This window comes from Myiozetetes cayanensis, unplaced genomic scaffold (genome assembly GCF_022539395.1).
Source record: "Myiozetetes cayanensis isolate MyiCay16 unplaced genomic scaffold, myiCay2020 scf5-8, whole genome shotgun sequence".
NCBI lineage: Eukaryota > Metazoa > Chordata > Aves > Passeriformes > Tyrannidae > Myiozetetes > Myiozetetes cayanensis.
The window spans coordinates 4,023,281-4,042,447 of record NW_026087742.1 but is presented as its reverse complement, the minus strand read 5'-3'; the positions used below and the strand labels follow the sequence as shown (position 1 = coordinate 4,042,447).

The window sequence follows — 19,167 nt, the reverse complement described above, 5'->3', positions numbered from 1 at the left end:
CAGCAGTTTAAGAATGAAATCACACATATGCTGTCAAAGTACATGCTTACAATTTATTTTCTCTGCATACCGCGATAGTACTGAGCACACAGATGTCTAACAAACAGTCAAGCCAAGGCTTACATATATTTGGGTTGTCGAAGCCAGGTCCTTGTCTCATCAGATATTAAGGATTTCCCAGTATTTGTCCATGACACTGGAACAATGTGGTGATTTCCCTGGAGGCATGGTTTTAAAGGTATTTTATGGCATAGAGGGGATGCAGCTGTAGCACACCTGGGCAGCTGGTTACCCTGTGGCTTGTATCAGCTTCATGTTTGTGGTCAGCAGGGTCACAGGACTTGCCCAGCAAGTCCCATGCACCCCACAACTCCATGACCTGCTGCACTGCAGCTCCCAGCACAAATGCTACTGTTTTTGGAGACCAGACAGGAGCATATCAGCTCTCACTGGAGTTCCCTGTGCAACCTGGAAAAACGATGCTGATACCACCTCTGAGGCCTGGTCCAGGTCATTCAGAATGGGTCTAACACTTGGCAAACCCCTCCAAAGACAGGGTGATATGGCTTACCTTTAGTAAAAAGGCCTCCTTGACTCCTAGGTGATCAAAGTTGCATTGTTCAGGACATAGCTGAGGTACAAGGCACGCTGAAGTCTTTTTGCAGTTGTGGCACTGTTCAAAAAAGAAACCCAAGATTCTCTAGGTCAAAAGGAGAGGGGGACTAAGAGAAAGCTGGCAGCTATAGGGTACTGGTTAAATCATTCACCTGGGGAAGGGGAAACCTGCAGATTCGGATCCCTGAAATGTCTATGCATTACGTATGAAATAATATAATTAGTGGACCAGAGAGGCAAAGTTTCCCCTTTTCATCAGTCTCCAGAGCATTTGTGGGTTTAAAACCTCCATAACCAGGGTGAGAAAGACATCAGCTGTGAGATTATGTGACAAAAACTTGTCTTCACACACAGAAAGGAGTGCAGAGAGACACCCTGCCCTGGCTCCTCCCACACCTGTCTCAAAAGCCCATCAACGGCCTGTTTCCACAAATCCAAAGGCGCACAGGGACGAAATGGCAGATGAGAAAGAACCCTCAGATAGGAACTCAGAATAAAGGAAAACCTGTCCAAGCCCCTCCCAGGGCTGTCCCAGGAAAACCACAGCTCCAGGGTGCAGACCTGAAGCCTATCAAGATAAGTCAACACCACAACAATTTAAGTTGCAGCCTACGGATATAGGACTTGTTACAGGATGCAAGGGATGAACATTTCAGAATTGCATAGGACTTCTTATGGGATGCTTAGCAGAGGACTCAAAGGCAAAGAAAGAGAGAGATGTAGATGATTTGGGAAGGAACAAGTAACAGTAAGAGATGGATAAGGGGATAGAAAGACCCAGTTGTAGATGATTTGGGAAGGAACAAGTAACAGTAAGAGATGGATAAGGGGATAGAAAGACCCAGTTGCCTGTGTGAAGAGTTTGCTGGACAATGTCCTTATCTGTCACGCACAGCCCGTTCCCTTCTTCTAATTGAATTCCTTTGTAACTTTTTTTTTTCTGAGAGGACTCCCTGTTTTGCATGTATGCATGTGGGGAGGGGTTCTGGTGCCAGCCTCTAGTCAAGCCATGGTTTGGAGAGTCCCCATGCCTGGGTGACAGTGACTGGAGAGACAGGAGGAAGTTGACTTAAATGTCAGCAACTGTACTAGGTGAGAGGGTGGTGTGCTCTCAGGACACAAACAACAGGAAGAGCTGGGTTAGGCTGGGATTACATACTTGACCTCCTTCAGTTGGACCTGGGAGGGTGGAGTTGCACCAGCCTCGCCTCTCTTGGACTGATGGATCTGGCTTGACTCCTCTAACATAAACACCAAATATTTCACTTTGTGGGAGGGTGCCGTAGCCCAAGACCAGCAGGCAAATGGGTAAGAACAGATGTAGTCACTGCATTGTTTTTTGGAATAACTTTGCTCATTCTTTCTGACAAACAACTGCAAGACATATTTTGGAAACATTATAACTGTGAATCCTGAATGAATGAAAATACATTACTGGCAGAAAATTCCAGATAGTTTTTCTGCCAACAAAGTACTAAGGTACATAGACCCTATTTTGAGATATCTGGCAAACTCCATGCATTGATGGAAAAGCACAGGCTGGCAAAGGAGTTCTCTGGACTACTTACTCTGATTTTTTAAATTCTGGAGCTGTGTTTCCAAGGCCAGGTACCTAGGACTTAAAGTGTTGGCATATCACTTTTAATTGAATTAAGTGCCAAAAAAAAAAAAAGTTATATATAAATACTGGCACAACACTTGCTGTCATCTGCTGGAATGGCCTCAGTGCTACAAATGTTATTTACAAACCAGTGTAAATGGTCCAGAGAGCTCCTTTGCCAGCTAAGTTAAATAGCAGACAATTGAAGAGTTAAACCACAAGTTTTATCAGAGGCATTGGGCACTCCTCAGGGCTCTAGGGAAGAATACTGATGACATGGTGCTCTGGAGATGATCTGTTCCCTGTTGTTTTCTCTGTCCCTGCAACCCACATAGGAAAATCCTTTCTCTCTCTACAGTTTATGAATTTTATTTTCCAACCACACCTCTAGCCCTCGGAGAGCTATTACTTGAGCCTTGTGTTTTTCAAACAGTTGATGAACACATTATCTGAATTTCTTTAAAAGAAAGGGCTGCTAAAGGGTGGGTCCCAAAGCTGCACGAGTGAAAAGAAAATGATGTGAAGAAAAATAAAACACAAGTGCACAGATGCACTCCTAGCAACAACTCTTACAGTAATACAACAGTAAATACTTGCCTTTCCGCCTGAAAAAACTAGACTCTGTGCAGATGTTTATATTTACAAGATACAAGTCATTTCTTGCAGTCTCTCCTCAGAGATTTAGCATTAATGTAGCTGGAACTAGACCTGAATATAAATTATTTTCCACAGCAGTAAAAGTAACTCTAAAAATGCTTATCTGTTTTCACCAAGGTTACATCGCTTGTACATTTTTAACAACGTGATTGACTCCTGTATGTTTAACAGTAAATTTAGTAAGTCGTTCACAAACATAAACCAAACTGTTTCACTAGATTTGTGCCTCCAGAAGATTAAACTGCACCAGCATTTTTTAACCCTCTGAGAAACCAGACACGAGGGAGATGCAAGAGCAATTTAATCTGACCTTACCTGACAGCAGTTCTGGCACTGACAAACATAATCAGCTAAGCCAAATATTTAAACCTAAACAACAGCTACCTCCTTTGGAGCTGAACAGCCTTACACTACCTAACCAGAGGATGAAAAAAGTAGTGAGACTGAGGGAAAGAGGCAATGTTTTCAAGTGATTTGGAAATGCATGGAAGTGTTTCATCACCATTTTTATCCTCATGTCTAAGTTTAGAATAGATTTAACAGGACTGTGGGATAGAGAATTGCAAAGAATCTCTCAAGTCAGGGCTACACCATATTTTTATCAAGATTATCCAGACAACCCCACTGAAGATGGCTGCACAAGAAGCAGCATGATGGCTCTTGTTCTGCTGCACTACCTGTACTCTTCAGGAACTGCAACCACATGCTAAAGAAGATCCCCCAAAAGACATGGGAACAGAGAGGAATGTGGGAGACATCACATGCCTCAGGCAAGAAAAACCAGGCCAGAAGTTAATCAGGGCCTATGCCAATATTGCCACTTCAGTGTGGCCAGTGAAGATCATTTGGGCTTTGAGAGAGATCAATAGAAAGCTTGAGATCAGAAGCAACTCTGTGCTACTCATCAAGATGATGCAGATCAGATTATTTTCAAACTTTTTTTTGTCTGAACTGACTCACTATGCAAACTTTCAGTGAAGGAAGTGTCAATTATGTCAATCAGATAGAAGAAAGGAGAAAAACCCAACAACCACAAAAAAAACCAAACCAAAAACCAACCCAAAGCCACAAAAAGGCAGTCTGAACAACAGCCTCAGTTTTGTATCACATAAGCTCCCAAATTATTTTTAATAAGCAAGTTTGCCTTTCCAAGCACGCATATGCCCTCTTCACATCCTCCACTTTTCTGTCATATATCTCAAAACCAAACCCAGGGTTCTTACCTGAAGTTGGTCTCCACTTCTTCATCCACCCTTTCCTGTACCTCCTGGTCCACTACCCCCATGATCTGTCAGTCCCCATTCTCTCTCAGGCCCCCAGTCCTGGTAGCACTTCAAATGCTAATGGAAGCACCAGAAAAGGCACATCACTGTGATCATCTTGTCTTACAGAGTACCGGCTGTTAGGGAGCAGTAGGAGCCAGGCTGCTCCAGAAGGAGATGAAAGAATGGGAGCGAAGGGGGCTCATGCAGATATCAGGGCATGCATCCTGCCAGCCAGTGCCCAGCCCTACAGTGAGAGGCAGGAGGAGGAGGTCTGTTTCAGCCTAGATGAACTACAGAATCATAGTTTAGTTTGGAAAAGGCCTCTAAGATCATTGAGTCCAACTGTTAATCCAGCACCACTGTGTTCACCACTAAACCATGTTCCCAAATGCCATATCCACGTGCCCTTTGAACACTTCCAGGGATGGTGACTCAACCACTTCCCTGGGCAGCCTGTTCTAATGGCTGAGTGAACTTTCAGTGAAGAAATTTTTGCTAATATCTAATCTAAATCTCCCTGACAAAACTTGGGGCCATTTCCCCTTGTCCTGTCACTTCTTCCCTAGAAGAGACCAATTCCCACCTGGCTACAACCCCCTTTCAGGGAGTTGTAGAGAGTGATAAGATCACCCTTGAGCCTCCTTTTCTCCAGGCTGAACAGCCCCAGCTCCCTCAGCTGCTCCTCACAACACTTGTGCTACAGACCCTTCCCCAGCTCCGCTGCCCTTCTCTGGACACGCTCCAGCACCTCAATGTCTTTCCTGGAGTGAGGGCTCAGAACTGAACACAAAGATGGAAAATTTAGATTAGCTATTAGGAAGTTCTTAATTGTGAGAGTGGTGAGGCACTGGAACAGATTGCCCAGGGAGGTTGTGGATGCCCTATCCCTGGCAGTGTTCAAGACCAGGTTGGATGGAGCTCTGAGCAACCTGGGATAGCAGAAGGTGTCCCTGCCCATGGCAGGGATTTGGAACTGGATGACGTTTATGGTTCCTTTCCAACCCCTTAGCATTCTATGATTCTGTGAGCCTTAGAGCTTGTTGGCAGCTATCTGTCGCACTGATTAAGTCTTCTTTCTCTAGAAGAACAGTTCTAGGACACTCGTGACTCAGGATAGTTTTGAACCCCGGGTTTAAAGCAGATCGGCGGGCGCCACCCCTCCGGCCATGTCGGGTAATGGCCGCCCCGCCCCTTGCCGCCAAAACCGTGAGGGCACCGCCCCGCCGCCCCTTCAAGAAGCGGTGCGCTGCCCCACCGCGGCGGGTCAGGCTGGAGTTGGAGCCATGTCGCAGCGCAGGCGCTCTGTCAGCCCCTTTTTCTGCTTCGTGCGCGACCAGCTGCCCGAGCTGCGGCGGCGGGGGCTGTCCGTGGCCCGCGTGGCGGACGCCATCCCCCACTGCTGCCAGGCGTGGGCGGTGAGGGGCGGCGAGCGGCGCGGGGAGGGCGGCAGTGAGGGGCACAGTGTCAGTGCGGGCTTTCCGGAGGGTCGGGCCGGTGCCAGTGTGTTTAGCGTTTCAAGTGGGCACCCTGAGCGGCTTCAGGTGTCTTTCGTTGTGCCGTCCTCCCCCTCGGCTGCCGGGGCAGCCACTGGCTCGTGTGCTATGGGGAGTGGCAGTAGGTTGTGGGTAGTTCCAGGAGATCCCTCGGTTGTGGGTAGTTCCAGGAGATCCCTCGGTGGTGGGTGGTTCCAGGAGATCCCTCGGTGGTGGGTGGTTCCAGGAGATCCCTCGGTTGTGGGTAGTTCCAGGAGATCCCTCGGTGGTGGGTGGTTCCAGGAGATCCCTCGGTTGTGGGTAGTTCCAGGAGATCCCTCGGTTGTGGGTAGTTCCAGGAGATCCCTCGGTTGTGGGTAGTTCCAGGAGATCCCTCGGTTGTGGGTAGTTCCAGGAGATCCCTCGGTTGTGCTGTGGCAGGGCTGACCTGCCCTCACCTGGAGATCCTTCCAAAGGACGTGCTTGCTGGGTGTTTGGAATCCAAGATTACTGTGTCCATAGGAAAAAAAGCTACTGGAAGTGTTTGAGTCAGGCTTGGCACTCGTCGATAATGTCCTTTGGAAATGAGGAGTAATTTTTTTACAGCATGGAGTTTGTTGGTTTGTGGGGCCACCAGGAGAAGGGAGAGCTAAAACCTTCTTTAGAACAATTCCTTTTCCTTCAAGTTGCTGACAGAGGAAGAAAAGGCAGCGTACCTGGAGAAGGCTCGTAAGTGGAATGGAAAGAATTGTTCTCAGAAAACTGAGAAAGAGGTAAGAGCTGAAAATGGAACACCCTTCAGTAGCTAAACTAGGAGGGAGGAGTAAGTGGGGTTGGGGTTTGGTCAGCTCAGATGGTGTGGAAGGTCTCCTCTCTCCATAGCCTCCAGCCTGTGGAGGTTATGGCTGCTGTAGTAGATCATACCATTTATGAAGGTTACCAGGTAATTGTTCTGGCTTGAATTGAAGGTGAGAATACTCCACACCTTTTTAAACCAGCACAGCTCGTTCTTTGGGCTTTTTTACCCAGTAAAATGTATTTTTCTAACATCCTAGCTTCACGTTTAACAGTATTTTGCAGTGCCTGACTTAACAATATTTTTTTAATTTATAATACTGCAAATTGATATGACTTCTGGTCATAGGTTCACGTAGCTTTTGATTGTCATTAATTCACGTGTTTCTTGTCTGATGGCCTGAAAGCACATCTTAAGGCAGCCGATTTGTTATTCCTGAGTGGCCGTGCGGTGAACCAGGTCAATGAAATGTTGCAGCCTGTGCACAGAGTTACGCTTTGCCGTTATTTCTAGATTGGTTTGATTATGAAGAGACTGGTAATGCTATGGTAGAAGACAATATAAAGTAAGCAGTTAGGTTTAGGTGAATGAGGTTGTGGTTGGAAATAGTGGTGAACGGTTCATTTCTACTGTTTACTGTTTTGAAAAGGTGTGTATACCTTTTGGTTTTTTCTGTCTCTTTTCCTCTCCCAGCAGTTCCCTGAAGCAGAGTTTAGTTCAGAGTTTGAATTATGTGAGGTATCAGAAAACTTAATTTTATTCCAATCTTGGCTGGCAGTGTAAAAACTTTGTCTGTCAAAGGCAAGAGCCTGATTGAGTAAATGGATAGTAGTGCATTTACTTCGTGTTCTATTACTAGATAATGACTATGAACTATGAATTAGTGGGAAGGGTAAATTTCAGGACTTTAAAACACTTCTGTGATGCTACAGAATGACAGAATGATCATAGTTTGGAGTGACTGGTAAATCTGGATTAGTTAAATTGGTCAGTCTAGACTAGTAGGGGGATGTTAGGCAGTGTTTTCTGATTTTTGGGGGCCTGCCTGTTGGGGAAGAAGCTGTTTAAAATATGATGATCATCTTGTTATTTAACAGGCTGAGGGTATGTGATTAATGACGTTCCATTTCTGTATATTGTAAAAAACTAAGTGCAACGACAGCTAAGTCATAAATGGAGGCTTCTGTATTTCATTCCACAAGTTGTAGCGTTTCAGAAGTCTGCAATCAGGGAAAGGAATAATTGCTTTACCAAAATGAAGAACACCATCCTTACTGCTCATCACTGCAAATGGGAAATGTGTATATATGAGATTCTGTATGATCTCAGTTCATTAATCACAGCCCTATACACAGACAGCCATTTTGTGTAGTGGAAGTTTGTGTTCATCTTTTGGGTGAGCTTACTTAGATGGGAATCATTCCTCATTTTGTTTTAAATAATTCAAACTGATAACCAGTTAACTTTGACTAAGATGATTGTCTGTAATCGGTGCACCCGAACGTGGATGTTATTCTCAATTTGGGTCTTGAATGATTGAATTCTGTAAGCCTACCAGGCTTCTCTTCCTGTCCTATTAAAAGCTTATTGTTCCTGAGTGGGTTTTCAGTGTTTATGGGCATGCATGCCCCTCTTCCTTACTCACTGCTGGAACAAACTGATGACTTCTTTGTGGCTGTATGAGTTTTTCATGAATTTGTTCCTGGCCAAAGACAACTAACACATGTGCCATGTGCTTTTATTAATAAATCTTAGGGGAAAAAGACTTGAATTTCTAGTTTGAGGAGTTCCTTGCCAGAGATAAGTGGTTGAACCTAAGAAATTTTTTTTTAATGGCAGTTTGCAAATTTAATTGTAGTTCTTTAAAGTTGTAGTGAGTTGATGAAGGTATTGAAGAGAAATATTGCCTTCCTCCTGGCTTGAAGGCGTACAGGTACTTTTTATATAAACTGCAGACTTATTCCACCTAACCATAATTGTTACACTGGATGTTACATTTTCCTCTTATATAAGGAGTGAAGGACTTCATTTGGGGTGAGAAGACTGTGTGTATTTTTTGGTTTTTTTAACTTTCTCATCTTTTCCAGACACATAATCTGGGTAATCCAGTTCCTGCTTCTCTGACCAAAAAGATGCCCAGTGTTACTTCTTTACCAGATGCCTTTGCTATGTCTTGGAATAACGATCAGGGTATGGTAATCCTAAAGCCATTGATCCTCTTAGGTGAAAGTTTGCCTTCTGTGGATGTTCTCAGTGGTACCTGTACAAAGGCTGTTTACATTTAGCTAATAGGCACCTGTGTCAACTGTTCTTAGTTTAAAACAAAGAAGAATAGTTTCAAACAATCTTGCTACTGATTTACAAGGTAGTATAGAGGAGAGTCGTGGAAAATGCCCCTTCCCCCCCCAGATCTCTAGGAATTCTACCCTCTGTTTTTTAGCTTGATGGGAGACTAGCCACTAAAAGTTTCTTAACAGTTATTTTGAGTTTGTTTGGTTTTTTTAAGAAAAATTAATTTTTCAAGTCCTGCATTTATGATTCATTTTAAAGGGTGAAGAGTTATTAGATATCAAAGTTTAAGATTTGTAAGGTAGAGGTGTTCAATAAAACAATGGCCTGGCCTCTTTGGGAGAATAGAAGAGAAGATGCGTAGTCTTGGTGCCTTTATAACATCCTGACTTGCTTCCTTATTAAAAGAACTCCTTATCTGTACCCCATCTTCAAGTGGATGTTTTAATTAGGGTTGAGTAATGAACATATTTGTAATCCTTTACCCAGTGAATATTATGCTATTCTGGAAGGTGATAAAAGGTAATGCTCACAAGGTCAGCCTGGCATACAGCATTGTTTCTGTGTAAAAACAGTTACAGATCTCTATTATTTCATGGAGCAAGTAGGAGTTTTTTGATGGGGGGCAGAACTTAAGGGTGAGGAGTAAATGGCTACCTTAAACTTCAGTGAGGACGTTATGTGACAGTCATGAAGAGAAGGATTAAGATGTGTAGTGAAATATTTTTTATAATTGGATGCTTTTAAAATCAGTAAATGATAGATTTATATCTTAACATTTATCTTGGGTGTTCTTGCCACTTTCTTTGGGAGCTCATTTGGTGGAGGAGAAGCAATGCTTTTAATTAGCAGACTTCTCATCTTCTTGCCCCGTAAGATTACTACCAGCTCATTTAACTTGTGTAAGTTACTGAATTGAGCTTGTGAGGCTGCTTTGCAGATATCGATTTTTTTTTTCCCCTTGTCCTTATTTTCCTAAAGTGCAAAGAGGCCTATCATTAAAAGGAATAGTAGTTCCTGTTGGATTCCAGGCTTCTTAAAAATTTATGGGTTTGGGATTTGGCTTTTTTGGGAGGGGAAGATTTTTTTTTTTCTGGTGGGGTTTTTTTGTTTGTGTGTGTGTGGTTTTTTTTTGTAGTGGTTTTTTTTGTTTGTTTTGAGGGGGGTTATGTGGTTTTTTTGGGGGTGTTTTTCGTTGGTTGGTTTTGGGGGTTGTTGTGGGTTTTTTGGTAGGGTTTTTTGTTTGGTTTTGCTTTTATTTGTGGGGTTTTTTTGCCTGATCTGTACACACAGTAGCATCTATGGAAGTAGTACCAGGTCTACTGCTACACCTGGCTCGTGCATAAGTATTAGTTATCTTGTCATTTTGGAAAGATCTGCATGTTTTATTTGGTTGTTACCCTACTTCACTCAGTCGTGCTGTAACCTCTGGAGGCTTGTATGCAAATGGTTTTGTTCTTTTCCTGGCAGATGTGGTTGCAGACATCTTCTACTTCCTGGACATTTACAGCCATGGCAAGCTACCATCCCAGTGTGAGCAGCGCTTCCTTCCTTGTGAGATTGGGTGTGTCAGGTACTCCCTACAGGATGGCATCATGGCTGATTTCCATCACTTCATAGATCCAGGTGAGTTCCAAGAAAGTAGAGATGGCTTCAGTGTCAGAACTGCAGGGAAACCTCAAAGAGGGGTGGAATAAGTCCAGGAAGACCTTCAGATGTTTGTAATTTGTATTTCATGTCAAGGAATGTTTCTCTTGATTGCACCTAAACACACTGTGCAATGTACTTTGTTTTTTAAAATGCATATAACAGAAAATAGCTTTTTCAAAAATAGTTGTGGCACTTGTACAAGGCCACAACAGAAGATGAAGCTGTTTCCTTCTGTATATGAGAATTGGTGTGGAGTTGAGAGCTAAGGATCTGTCATTGTGGATGTTGGGTGACTGTTCTTTTTCTCCTGCAGAAGCACCACCACGTGGTTTTCGGTACCACTGCCAGGCTGCTGGTGAGTATCAGCGGAGAAAAAGAATAATATGCAAAGGTTCACAGTTTTAGATTCAGCTTCTCTGACCTGTATCCAAGTGTTTTGTAAGTCTGCAGTTTCTGGGAACTTGTCAAATTTTGAAGAGAAGAGATGTTAGAGTGGCTTGTCACAGTCACCTTTTGCATATTTCTTGTACGTACAAGTGACAGAGCACTTCACTCAAAATGGTTTTGTCAATGGCAGAATTATTTGTATCCTGTTTTCCTATTTTAATGCAATAGTAACTGCAGTATGGGACATCTGATCAGTGTGTCCTTCCGTTGATAGTCCTTTTGTGTATCTTCAGCATGAAGTGTTAATTAATAATGGTAACTCAAAGACACTGGTTTATATTTAAAAGTTATATTTTGCAACTTTAACAGCAAAGTTAAAATGTTCATGCCATTGTTGTGTCTGCCTTGGCCCGCCTTGTTTCCCTTACGACTCTTAGTAACATTTATAGATTTCAGTTTGTTTCTATTAGGACACTTCCTCCCCTTGTGTACAGAGGGAACACACTTGGCCTGTGTTTTCCTTTGTCAAATACTTGGATAATGGCCTTTTAGAAGGGGCAAGAGTGTGTGTGTGTTTGCTCACAGCCCAGACCTGCCAGGCTTCTGCTGACAGAAGCAAGGTTTTGATAGCTCTGATCACAGACATTGCCTGTGGAGAAGGGGAGGAGTGTGTGTTTGTGTGGATACTTGTATGTATAGAAAAAGATAGAAAGGAGGGGGGAGCTGTATCATTTAAAGAAACAGGACTTCTCACAAGTTTTTGTGGGTTTTTTCCTGCCCCCATTCCCTCTCCTTCACTAGGTGCTGAAACTCATAAGATCCCTATATCTGGATTTCATCTTCCACGTACATGTTACACAGTTGTCTTACAGGAACTCCTTAAGTTTGCCCAGCCAGCCAGAGGGGTCCAGCCTCGCTTTTTCTGCAGGGTATGGCCAAGGTCAAAGTAAGATGCTCTAAATCTAAACTTCTACTTTCACTTCTCTTGGATGACTAAGAAGTTATTTCACTCTAAACCGTAATCAGGGTGCAGATGAGTCGGAAAAGACACTCATGTCCAATGTGTCCCAGTTCCATGCAGGAAGAAATGGCCTTTGGAAGCTAATCTTTTTATAAAGCAGAGACCTAATTTTCTTATTTTCAGCCTGTACTTCTGGCTCTAGCCTACTGGTGAACAGGATTTGTTGGTCTCTGACATTTTTTTGGCTTAGGTTAAGGGCTTTTTAAGATTGACTTAAACTAAATGTGCTCGGTAATAGTCATACAATTCTGCTTTTTTCAGGGGATGTTATTATGTTTTTGGAACTCCTTGCCCATGAGAATACCATGTGTCTTAATTTTTGTTCAAGCTTCATTTGTCAAGGAACAAAATGTTAGGGTTCAGAGGTGTTTAAGCTTCATAACAGGTGTATTATGTTTCAATTCCATTCAAGCCTAATCTTAGTCCTTAAGAAGGTTTGGAGGGTCAAGATCTTGGGTTCCATCCATAAATAGAGGGCTCTGAAGAGATGTGCATGAAACTTGGTTCCTCTTCAAGATAGTTTTCAGGAAGAGTGTACATTCAGTCCCACAAACAGTTATGGTTTGGAGGTGACTTTTTCAGGCACAGTCAGAAGTTCTGCAAACAGTCAGAATTTATGCTGTGCTCCTTAGAGGTGACAGAAATTTTCTTCCCTCTAGTCTGACGACAGATTCCGAATTAACTGGTGCCTCGGTCGAATGGCTAGCGTAGCAGGTAGGAAATGGATCCTTTTTGCCCTTTCTTTTCTCCTCCCTACCCCCAGAAATAAGGGTTATGTAGTCATGGACAGCTGTATTAGTCTGAAAATCGTGTCTCAAGAGTTTTCAGAGAAGGTAGTCAACTACTTTGAGTGCTTCTTCCTCTTCTTTTCTCCCTGTCAGTGTAAAAGCCCACTTTACTGTGAAGCAGGTTTTATGAAAAGCACTGGTGGAATAACTTTGAGCTTTGATGCTACAGTAAGAGGCTGGCAATAAAAAGGGACTGACTGAGAAGTGAGCTGAGCAGAATATTCACTGACTCTTGTTCTCCTGGCCTGGATTTTCACTGAACTGTAGGCATTGAGAGCCATCTACAGCTTTTTTCTGTAGAAGACCTGATAGTAGAACTGTACCTGAAGAAAAACCTAAAGGAGCCATCCAAGACATGGGTGTCTAGAAAACTGGATGCCTGCCTGTGGGATTTCTCCAGTAACACCAGGTATGTTGGCTGGTTCTTTGTGTAAATGTGTGTTAGCATGTCCTGGTGCTCTTCAGACAGCTTGTGTGCAGCTAGGCCTTCCAATCAGAAATGCTTCTTGTCATGTCATAAGTACAACTGAAAATGAAAATTACTTTTGAAGAAGTGTAAAGACAGGTGGCTTTTTAATGCTGAGTCTGAGGCCTAATTTAAAGGAAGGGTGTAAAAATGGGAATAAAATACATTGTGGCATTTAACTGGAATTCACAGAAGTGAGAAGATTCAGGCTCTTAGAAGTATAATTTGTATGGGACCTGGCTGTTGCTATACATCAAATGCTGCATGCTGCTGCTGTGATGAGGGACAAAGGATGTTTGCCACTGGTATAAATCAAGTTCTCAAGGATAGGATTAAGCAAGATCCTGTCTGTTCTTTTTTTTCTTCCAGAGCAAATGTTCTTTATTACACAGCTGGAATACTATTTACTTTGTAGGATCTGTACTTTCTCCCCCCCTCCATGTCTTCAAGAGTAAAGCTTTTCCTGCTTTCACATTCTTCTGTGTTGGTGCAAAAAGTGGTGTGTAGCTTGCAGCGCTGCAGGAGCCTGTTGGGTGATGATGCATTTAATTTAGAAATAGATTTTAACTTTTCCTCTGCTTGGAAGTCTGCTTGGAATATGGATTTCAAGACCAACTGAGTTCATCGGTGTCACTTTGTCTTTTTGTATGAGGTAGTTTTGCATTTCCACAAGTATCTTCACACTAGAGGAAGAGTTTAAGGCGAATGGAAAATTGCGCTCTAAAACGGACATTTGGAAGGACAGTGAGGATGCTTATGCTATGAGGAACTATTTCATCTTAATGGGAAACTTCAAATGGTTACCTTTAAATTCCATTTGTCTCTCAGGGTTCTCTTTTCTTCCTGCCACCCACCTCAGCACAGAGCAGATTGCCTGATAACCAGGCTTTTAACTCTGCATAAACTACTTAGGGCACAGCTGCTAAACTCTGGTCCTCTGTGAAATTTTCAAGGTACTACATGGTCACTGCGACAAAAAGATAATATCTTTAATGTTTGCTCCCGTTCCGTCTGACCAGACCAACTATTCATGTTGGTTAACAACATAGGTGCTTCTGAAATGAGCCTGAACTTTGTTTTGCGTAGGTGCAAGTGGCATGAGGAGAACGATATAGTCTGCTGCGCTTTGGCATCCTGTAAGAAAATTGCGTGAGTATTGCTATGGAGTTCTCTCTGGTATGATGACTTTTTATTTTGTCAGTATTGCAGAGTAGAGAGAAGTGTCAATTGCATTAGAATTCATTGTTTTTCTTTGGAGGTTTACTGTATTTGGTGAGAAATTCTCAGTATATTCTAGTATGTCTCTGCTTTGGAAACGTTTATACTGCCTTGTATATAATGTAGAGTCATAAGGTCGTATTCTCTTTTTGGTGCGGAGAAGGGAAAAGTAAATAGCTGAGAAATGAGGAAATGCCATTTGTGATCTCAGTCAGTAGTAGTAGCAGCACTTAGAAAGACAATAATGAATGTCTTTCATTTAAAAAACTCTTTAGGTGTTGCTGTGCGTTGCCTTTCACAGTTCTAAGTGCTGCATTTGATTGTGTGGGGAAGCAGTTATTTTTGTTTTGTGTGTAGTTGTAGAATAGGCTGGTGGTCTTGGAAGGATGCAGAGTAACTATTTAGCTGCTGCTATAAAGTCTTCTGCCCTCTGGGATCTGCTCTGTGCATCTCAGGTTGCTTTTGTTTGCCAGTTGAGGAATTTGAAATTATGTACTTCCATACATAAGCATTACAACCCTCTTAGCCAAACTTTCCTTGTTTTCCTTTTTTTCTGGGTCAAGTTACTGCATCAGTAACTCTTTAGCCAGTGTGTATGGAGTCCCACTAACAGCAGCTCACCTACCTCTGGGAGTCTCTCATTGTGGTCAAAGCACAAGTACCAGGATTGTGAAACTGGATGCTGGTTTTCAGGTCAGATTCTTTAAACTGATACTCTGATTTATTTGTAGTTCATTTGAGTGTTCAAACTTGCTGATTTCAGGTGAGCTGTTTTCTCTCTGGGTGCTGCCCTTTGTGACATCTGTTGGGCAGACTGATGAACCTGTGGTTTTTTTGACCATAATTCATAGGTTTCATGCATAGTGGTGTAGAACACATGTCATTTTGAATGCTTATTTCTTCATACAGAAAATGAAAGCTGAGAGTTCTGGATATGACAGACCTTTTGGTTCTCCAAGTCAGGATCGTGAGCTTATCCCTTCTAATCGTGAGTTGGAAACTTTCACATTTTTAAGGGAAAAGAGATATTTAAACTTAATCCCGTTGTTTCAAATTTCTGGGTTTAAATGTTGCTTGTCAGTGGCATAAAGCTTGCACAGCTCTGCATGGGCTGTGCCTATTCCTGCATATGGATTTCACTGAATTTTGGAAGACACAAACAAAGAGCTGCCCTTTTTTTACAGGACACAATCTTAGAGTCAGAAAAGTCTCTCAAAATTTAGCTTTTCTTACAAATGCTGCTTTTTGATGTGTACCCCCTTACTTTTCTGCTACATGCAGTCTGTTCTCATAAGCTTAGGTGCTTTGAGGCAGGGGTCATCTTGGAAATACTCTCCTTGCTCTTAAATCAGTACCTGTGCAAACTCAGCTCGTCCTTGTTGCAAGTTTTCTGTCACAACTCAGTTTATAAAGATTGCTCATTTAAAGATGTCTTTTTGAAATTAGGATTTCTTTACTAGAAGGCACGTGAGCTCAGTTCATCTGGGCAGTCTGTGGCTAACCTTCAGAGGAACAGCATCAGGTTTGCAAGATACATAACTGTAAGAATTCTGGGTTTGCAGCTTATTTTCTTGCTCAAAAAGATCTGCTGAATTAAACTCTGAAACTGTTCCACTTATAAATCAGGAGATCTTATGGTCTTGGTGTACACTTCTGTGGAGGACACAACCTGTCTAACTGTTTGTATTAGAGCTATGGAATAGCTTCAGCTCCTCAGCATATGAAGAACAAAGAACATTGATTTGTGCAAGCTGTAAAGGCTGATTTGATTTGCAAACTGTATTTAATTTAATAGGTGGTTCTCCGTGTGGTGTGAAGACTTCCCTTGGTGTGAAAGAAGTGTCATACAGGGAAGAGGAGTTATTCCATTTCTGAAAAGTGCATCTGATCTATTCAAATCTTTCAGTTTTTGAAAGTCTTTTTTACATTCAGGACAGCTGTAAATTCTAATTTTCTTTGTTTCTAAGAAACCCAGTAGTAGAGACTGCAGTTTTTCACCTGTAACCCTTGACAGTCCAAGTTTTTGTTAGAATGATAAAACTATTGACTAGATTTAAATAAGATAAAAATCTTGTTTGTTATCTACAGAAAGATTTGTTTTGAAGGGACCTGGCAGTTGCATCTTTAAAAATACATGCCCTACTATTTCTGTTTCTTAATGAGTGGAGTGCAAATTCGAGATTGATTAATCAATATAATTGAGTTGGAAGCATTCTTTGGTGTCAGTGTGACTTTAAACAAGTGCTTTATTTCTTCTGTAATAACCTTCTCCTCTTCTGCACGTGGAGGACAGAACATAGGAGTCTCTCTCCAAAAAATAGTGCAGGGGGAAGCATTGAAGGTATGAAGGGGAATTAAAGGTACAGTAGTCCTGAAGGTTTCTGTAACTGATCAGTTTTAGCCATGAAGAATTTGAGTGGCCTTTCAAGGCAAGAAAGCAGACTTGATATGAAGCATCTTGAAAGAAATACTATAGCAAATTTATCTTATTTGTTAATGTTCTTAGAGGCATAGACTATGTTGTGTGCATCAGGAGAAAGTACAACTTTTAATTTTTTAAAAAATTTGCATCAGTTTTCTTTTTAAGAAATGCATGTCCCTCAAACTTACAGACTGGAGAGAAGTCTGAGTATTTTGTTGTTTTTTTTTTTCTTTTTTTTGAAAAGAGTATCGAATTCAAAGTGATACATTTAACAAGTTTAGCCAGGCTGGGTATATACTAGTCATAATTATTTGAGGGCACATAAAGAAGTGGAAGACTAACATTCTTCAGGGAAAATAGTTGTTCCATTTTATGGAGCTACAGTTCTTGGACTAGTCACCAAAAAGTTGTCTGACCCTTGTCCATGTGTGTTTAAGCAATGGATTCTCAGAAATAAGAGATTTTTTTTTTTTTTAGTTGTTTCTATGTTTTGTTTCAACAGAGGTCCAGCTTTGAAAAACTGTTTCCATGGCAACTAACTGTGTGAAGGTACTTATTTCATTCCTTGTAGGTACTGAAACTCAAGATTAAGTAGTTCACTCTCTTGAATAGGAAAAAAACCCCAATAAAAGAAATGCAAACAAAATACAATACTCAATTAAAATGAGAGGTTTATTTATGGATAAATTCAGCCACGCTGATCAGTGTGTCAAAAAAGGCCAATTGCTGTTATAGTTGGAAATCTGTTACAGCTGCTGTAAGGCCAGTTGAGGCCTTTTCTTCCAGTGTTGTAGGATCACTGAGGCATTTTCATTCTTCTTTTTGAACTGTTTGCTCCATCACATAATTTGCTTGTATTATTCTGTGATTGCTTCCTTTGAGGCTACTGTCCGACCTGCTGATTTTCACCAAATAAGGGACAATAAACCTCTGAGACTGATATCCACCCCTGAAGCACCTGGGAACGTTGTAACAGGATGAGTGTGTCTATCTAGTAGTGCTAAAGGCTTCCCTGCATTTGTATAGAGTTGTTGAAGTTCTGAGTTTTGTAACTGGCAGTCACTGCTGTGTTGACATTTCAAAATGTACGGAATTGTAATCTTTGAATTATTTTGGGAGTTCAGTGTTGCAATAAAAACTTCCTGTTTCAATTCTTACGTAGAAGAGAATCCTTCAAAAAGTATTGTTAAAAGACTTATTCAGAGTTAGGTGCACAAACCTAAGAACATTTGTTATTATGCTTAATGTGTTCTATGTCAAGAGTGAGATAAAGAAGCTGAGCAGGAGTGGAGAAAAACCGTTAGGATTCCGTGTCATATCTGTGCCTTATCACCTGTAACTTAAAATAGCACATAAGCTGTAGAAGATCTAATTGTATGCAGCAGCAGTGGGCTGTTAACTGGAGCAGTAACTCTTACTGTAATAACCAACAACCTACAGCAGGATTTTTTGTTAGTGAAAACCATAAGATCTATATAATTAGAATAAGTACATTTACTTGATGTAACCCATTTATTACTATTATATCGCATATATTGAGGGTGATCCCTAACAGCCTCTGAAGGGTGATAGAAAATTCTTTCATTTTGGAGCTCTGCTTCCTTAGCTGCTTTGCAATTTGGAACTCTGTTTGGTTTCTCAAAAAATAAATTCCAAAAAATAATGTGTGAAAATTAATTCTTGAAAAATAAACACAGTCAGCTAATGTTTCTCTCCATTAAGTAAAGGAAAGTAAAGATGAGGGAGAGATGGTGAGTTGGAACTGTAGCACTCCTTATAAGTGCAAGGAATAGGACTGGTGAGGCACAAATTGTGGGTCACAATTAGGGTAAAATTCTCCCCACTTGTATGACAAGGTTCTCAAGGGGAAGTAAAACCAAGTAAGGGCAGAATGGCCTTGAGCAGAGTTTGAGTGATGCAGCCTGGGAGCTTTAAACATGTACTTTCCAAGTGGTAAAAAGTAACAGCGATGATACTCTCTGTCTGTAGGGGGTGTAGGTACCGGCTAAGGAGTTGTGTTTGTAAACAAGACACCTGATAGATTCTGTCAGACCTGGCTTTCTGTCCTGTTTATGTAGCTGCTCATTCGCTTGACAGGAACGGGTAAAAATCATCCTGGTTTTATGTACACATTGGAAAGTTACTCGGTGGTTTTGCTCTTGTTATAATAATAGTAGACAAATGGTTGAATTATGCATTGCTACTCTTTAAAGGTTTTGGCTGGAATAGTTTGAGGGTTGTGAAGGCTGTGGTGACAACTTTGCTGATCTAGTGTATGGCATCAGTGTATTGACTTGTTAATCACATTCTTTTATATTCTCTTCAGAGTAAGTAACTGATACTGAAAAACAAAGCATGTTAATACAGAGTTAGCAGCAGTTACTGGTTCTGTGTATATAAGCTGTGAATTAAATGTCACTTTTAGCCCCTGGTGGTCTAGTGGTAAAGGCGCCGCGCTATCACCGCGGAGACCCGGGTTCGATTCCCGGTCAGGGCCACTCCCGGGCTGATGGAGCTCGTT

At 41.8% G+C, this 19,167-nt stretch overlaps 1 protein-coding gene across 2 annotated transcripts; it reads left to right on the top strand.

Annotated features, from left to right (window-relative positions):
- The first annotated feature begins 5,417 nt into the window (after nucleotides 1-5,417).
- MAEL (maelstrom spermatogenic transposon silencer) lies at nucleotides 5,418-17,980 on the top strand. 2 transcript variants are annotated; one of them, XM_050331729.1, is made up of 12 exons: nucleotides 5,418-5,552; nucleotides 6,296-6,382; nucleotides 8,493-8,595; nucleotides 10,165-10,320; nucleotides 10,658-10,699; nucleotides 11,533-11,660; nucleotides 12,412-12,466; nucleotides 12,808-12,949; nucleotides 14,093-14,155; nucleotides 14,788-14,917; nucleotides 15,134-15,212; nucleotides 16,020-17,980. In XM_050331729.1, exons 1-12 carry the CDS (start codon nucleotides 5,421-5,423, stop codon nucleotides 16,097-16,099), a joined length of 1,197 nt encoding a protein of 398 aa, XP_050187686.1. In that variant the 5' UTR covers nucleotides 5,418-5,420; the 3' UTR covers nucleotides 16,100-17,980. The 2 variants fall into 2 exon arrangements, with proteins under 2 accessions (XP_050187686.1, XP_050187685.1); XM_050331728.1 differs by having other exon boundaries at nucleotides 5,421-5,552; nucleotides 15,134-16,153.
- The last annotated feature ends 1,187 nt before the right edge of the window (nucleotides 17,981-19,167 follow it).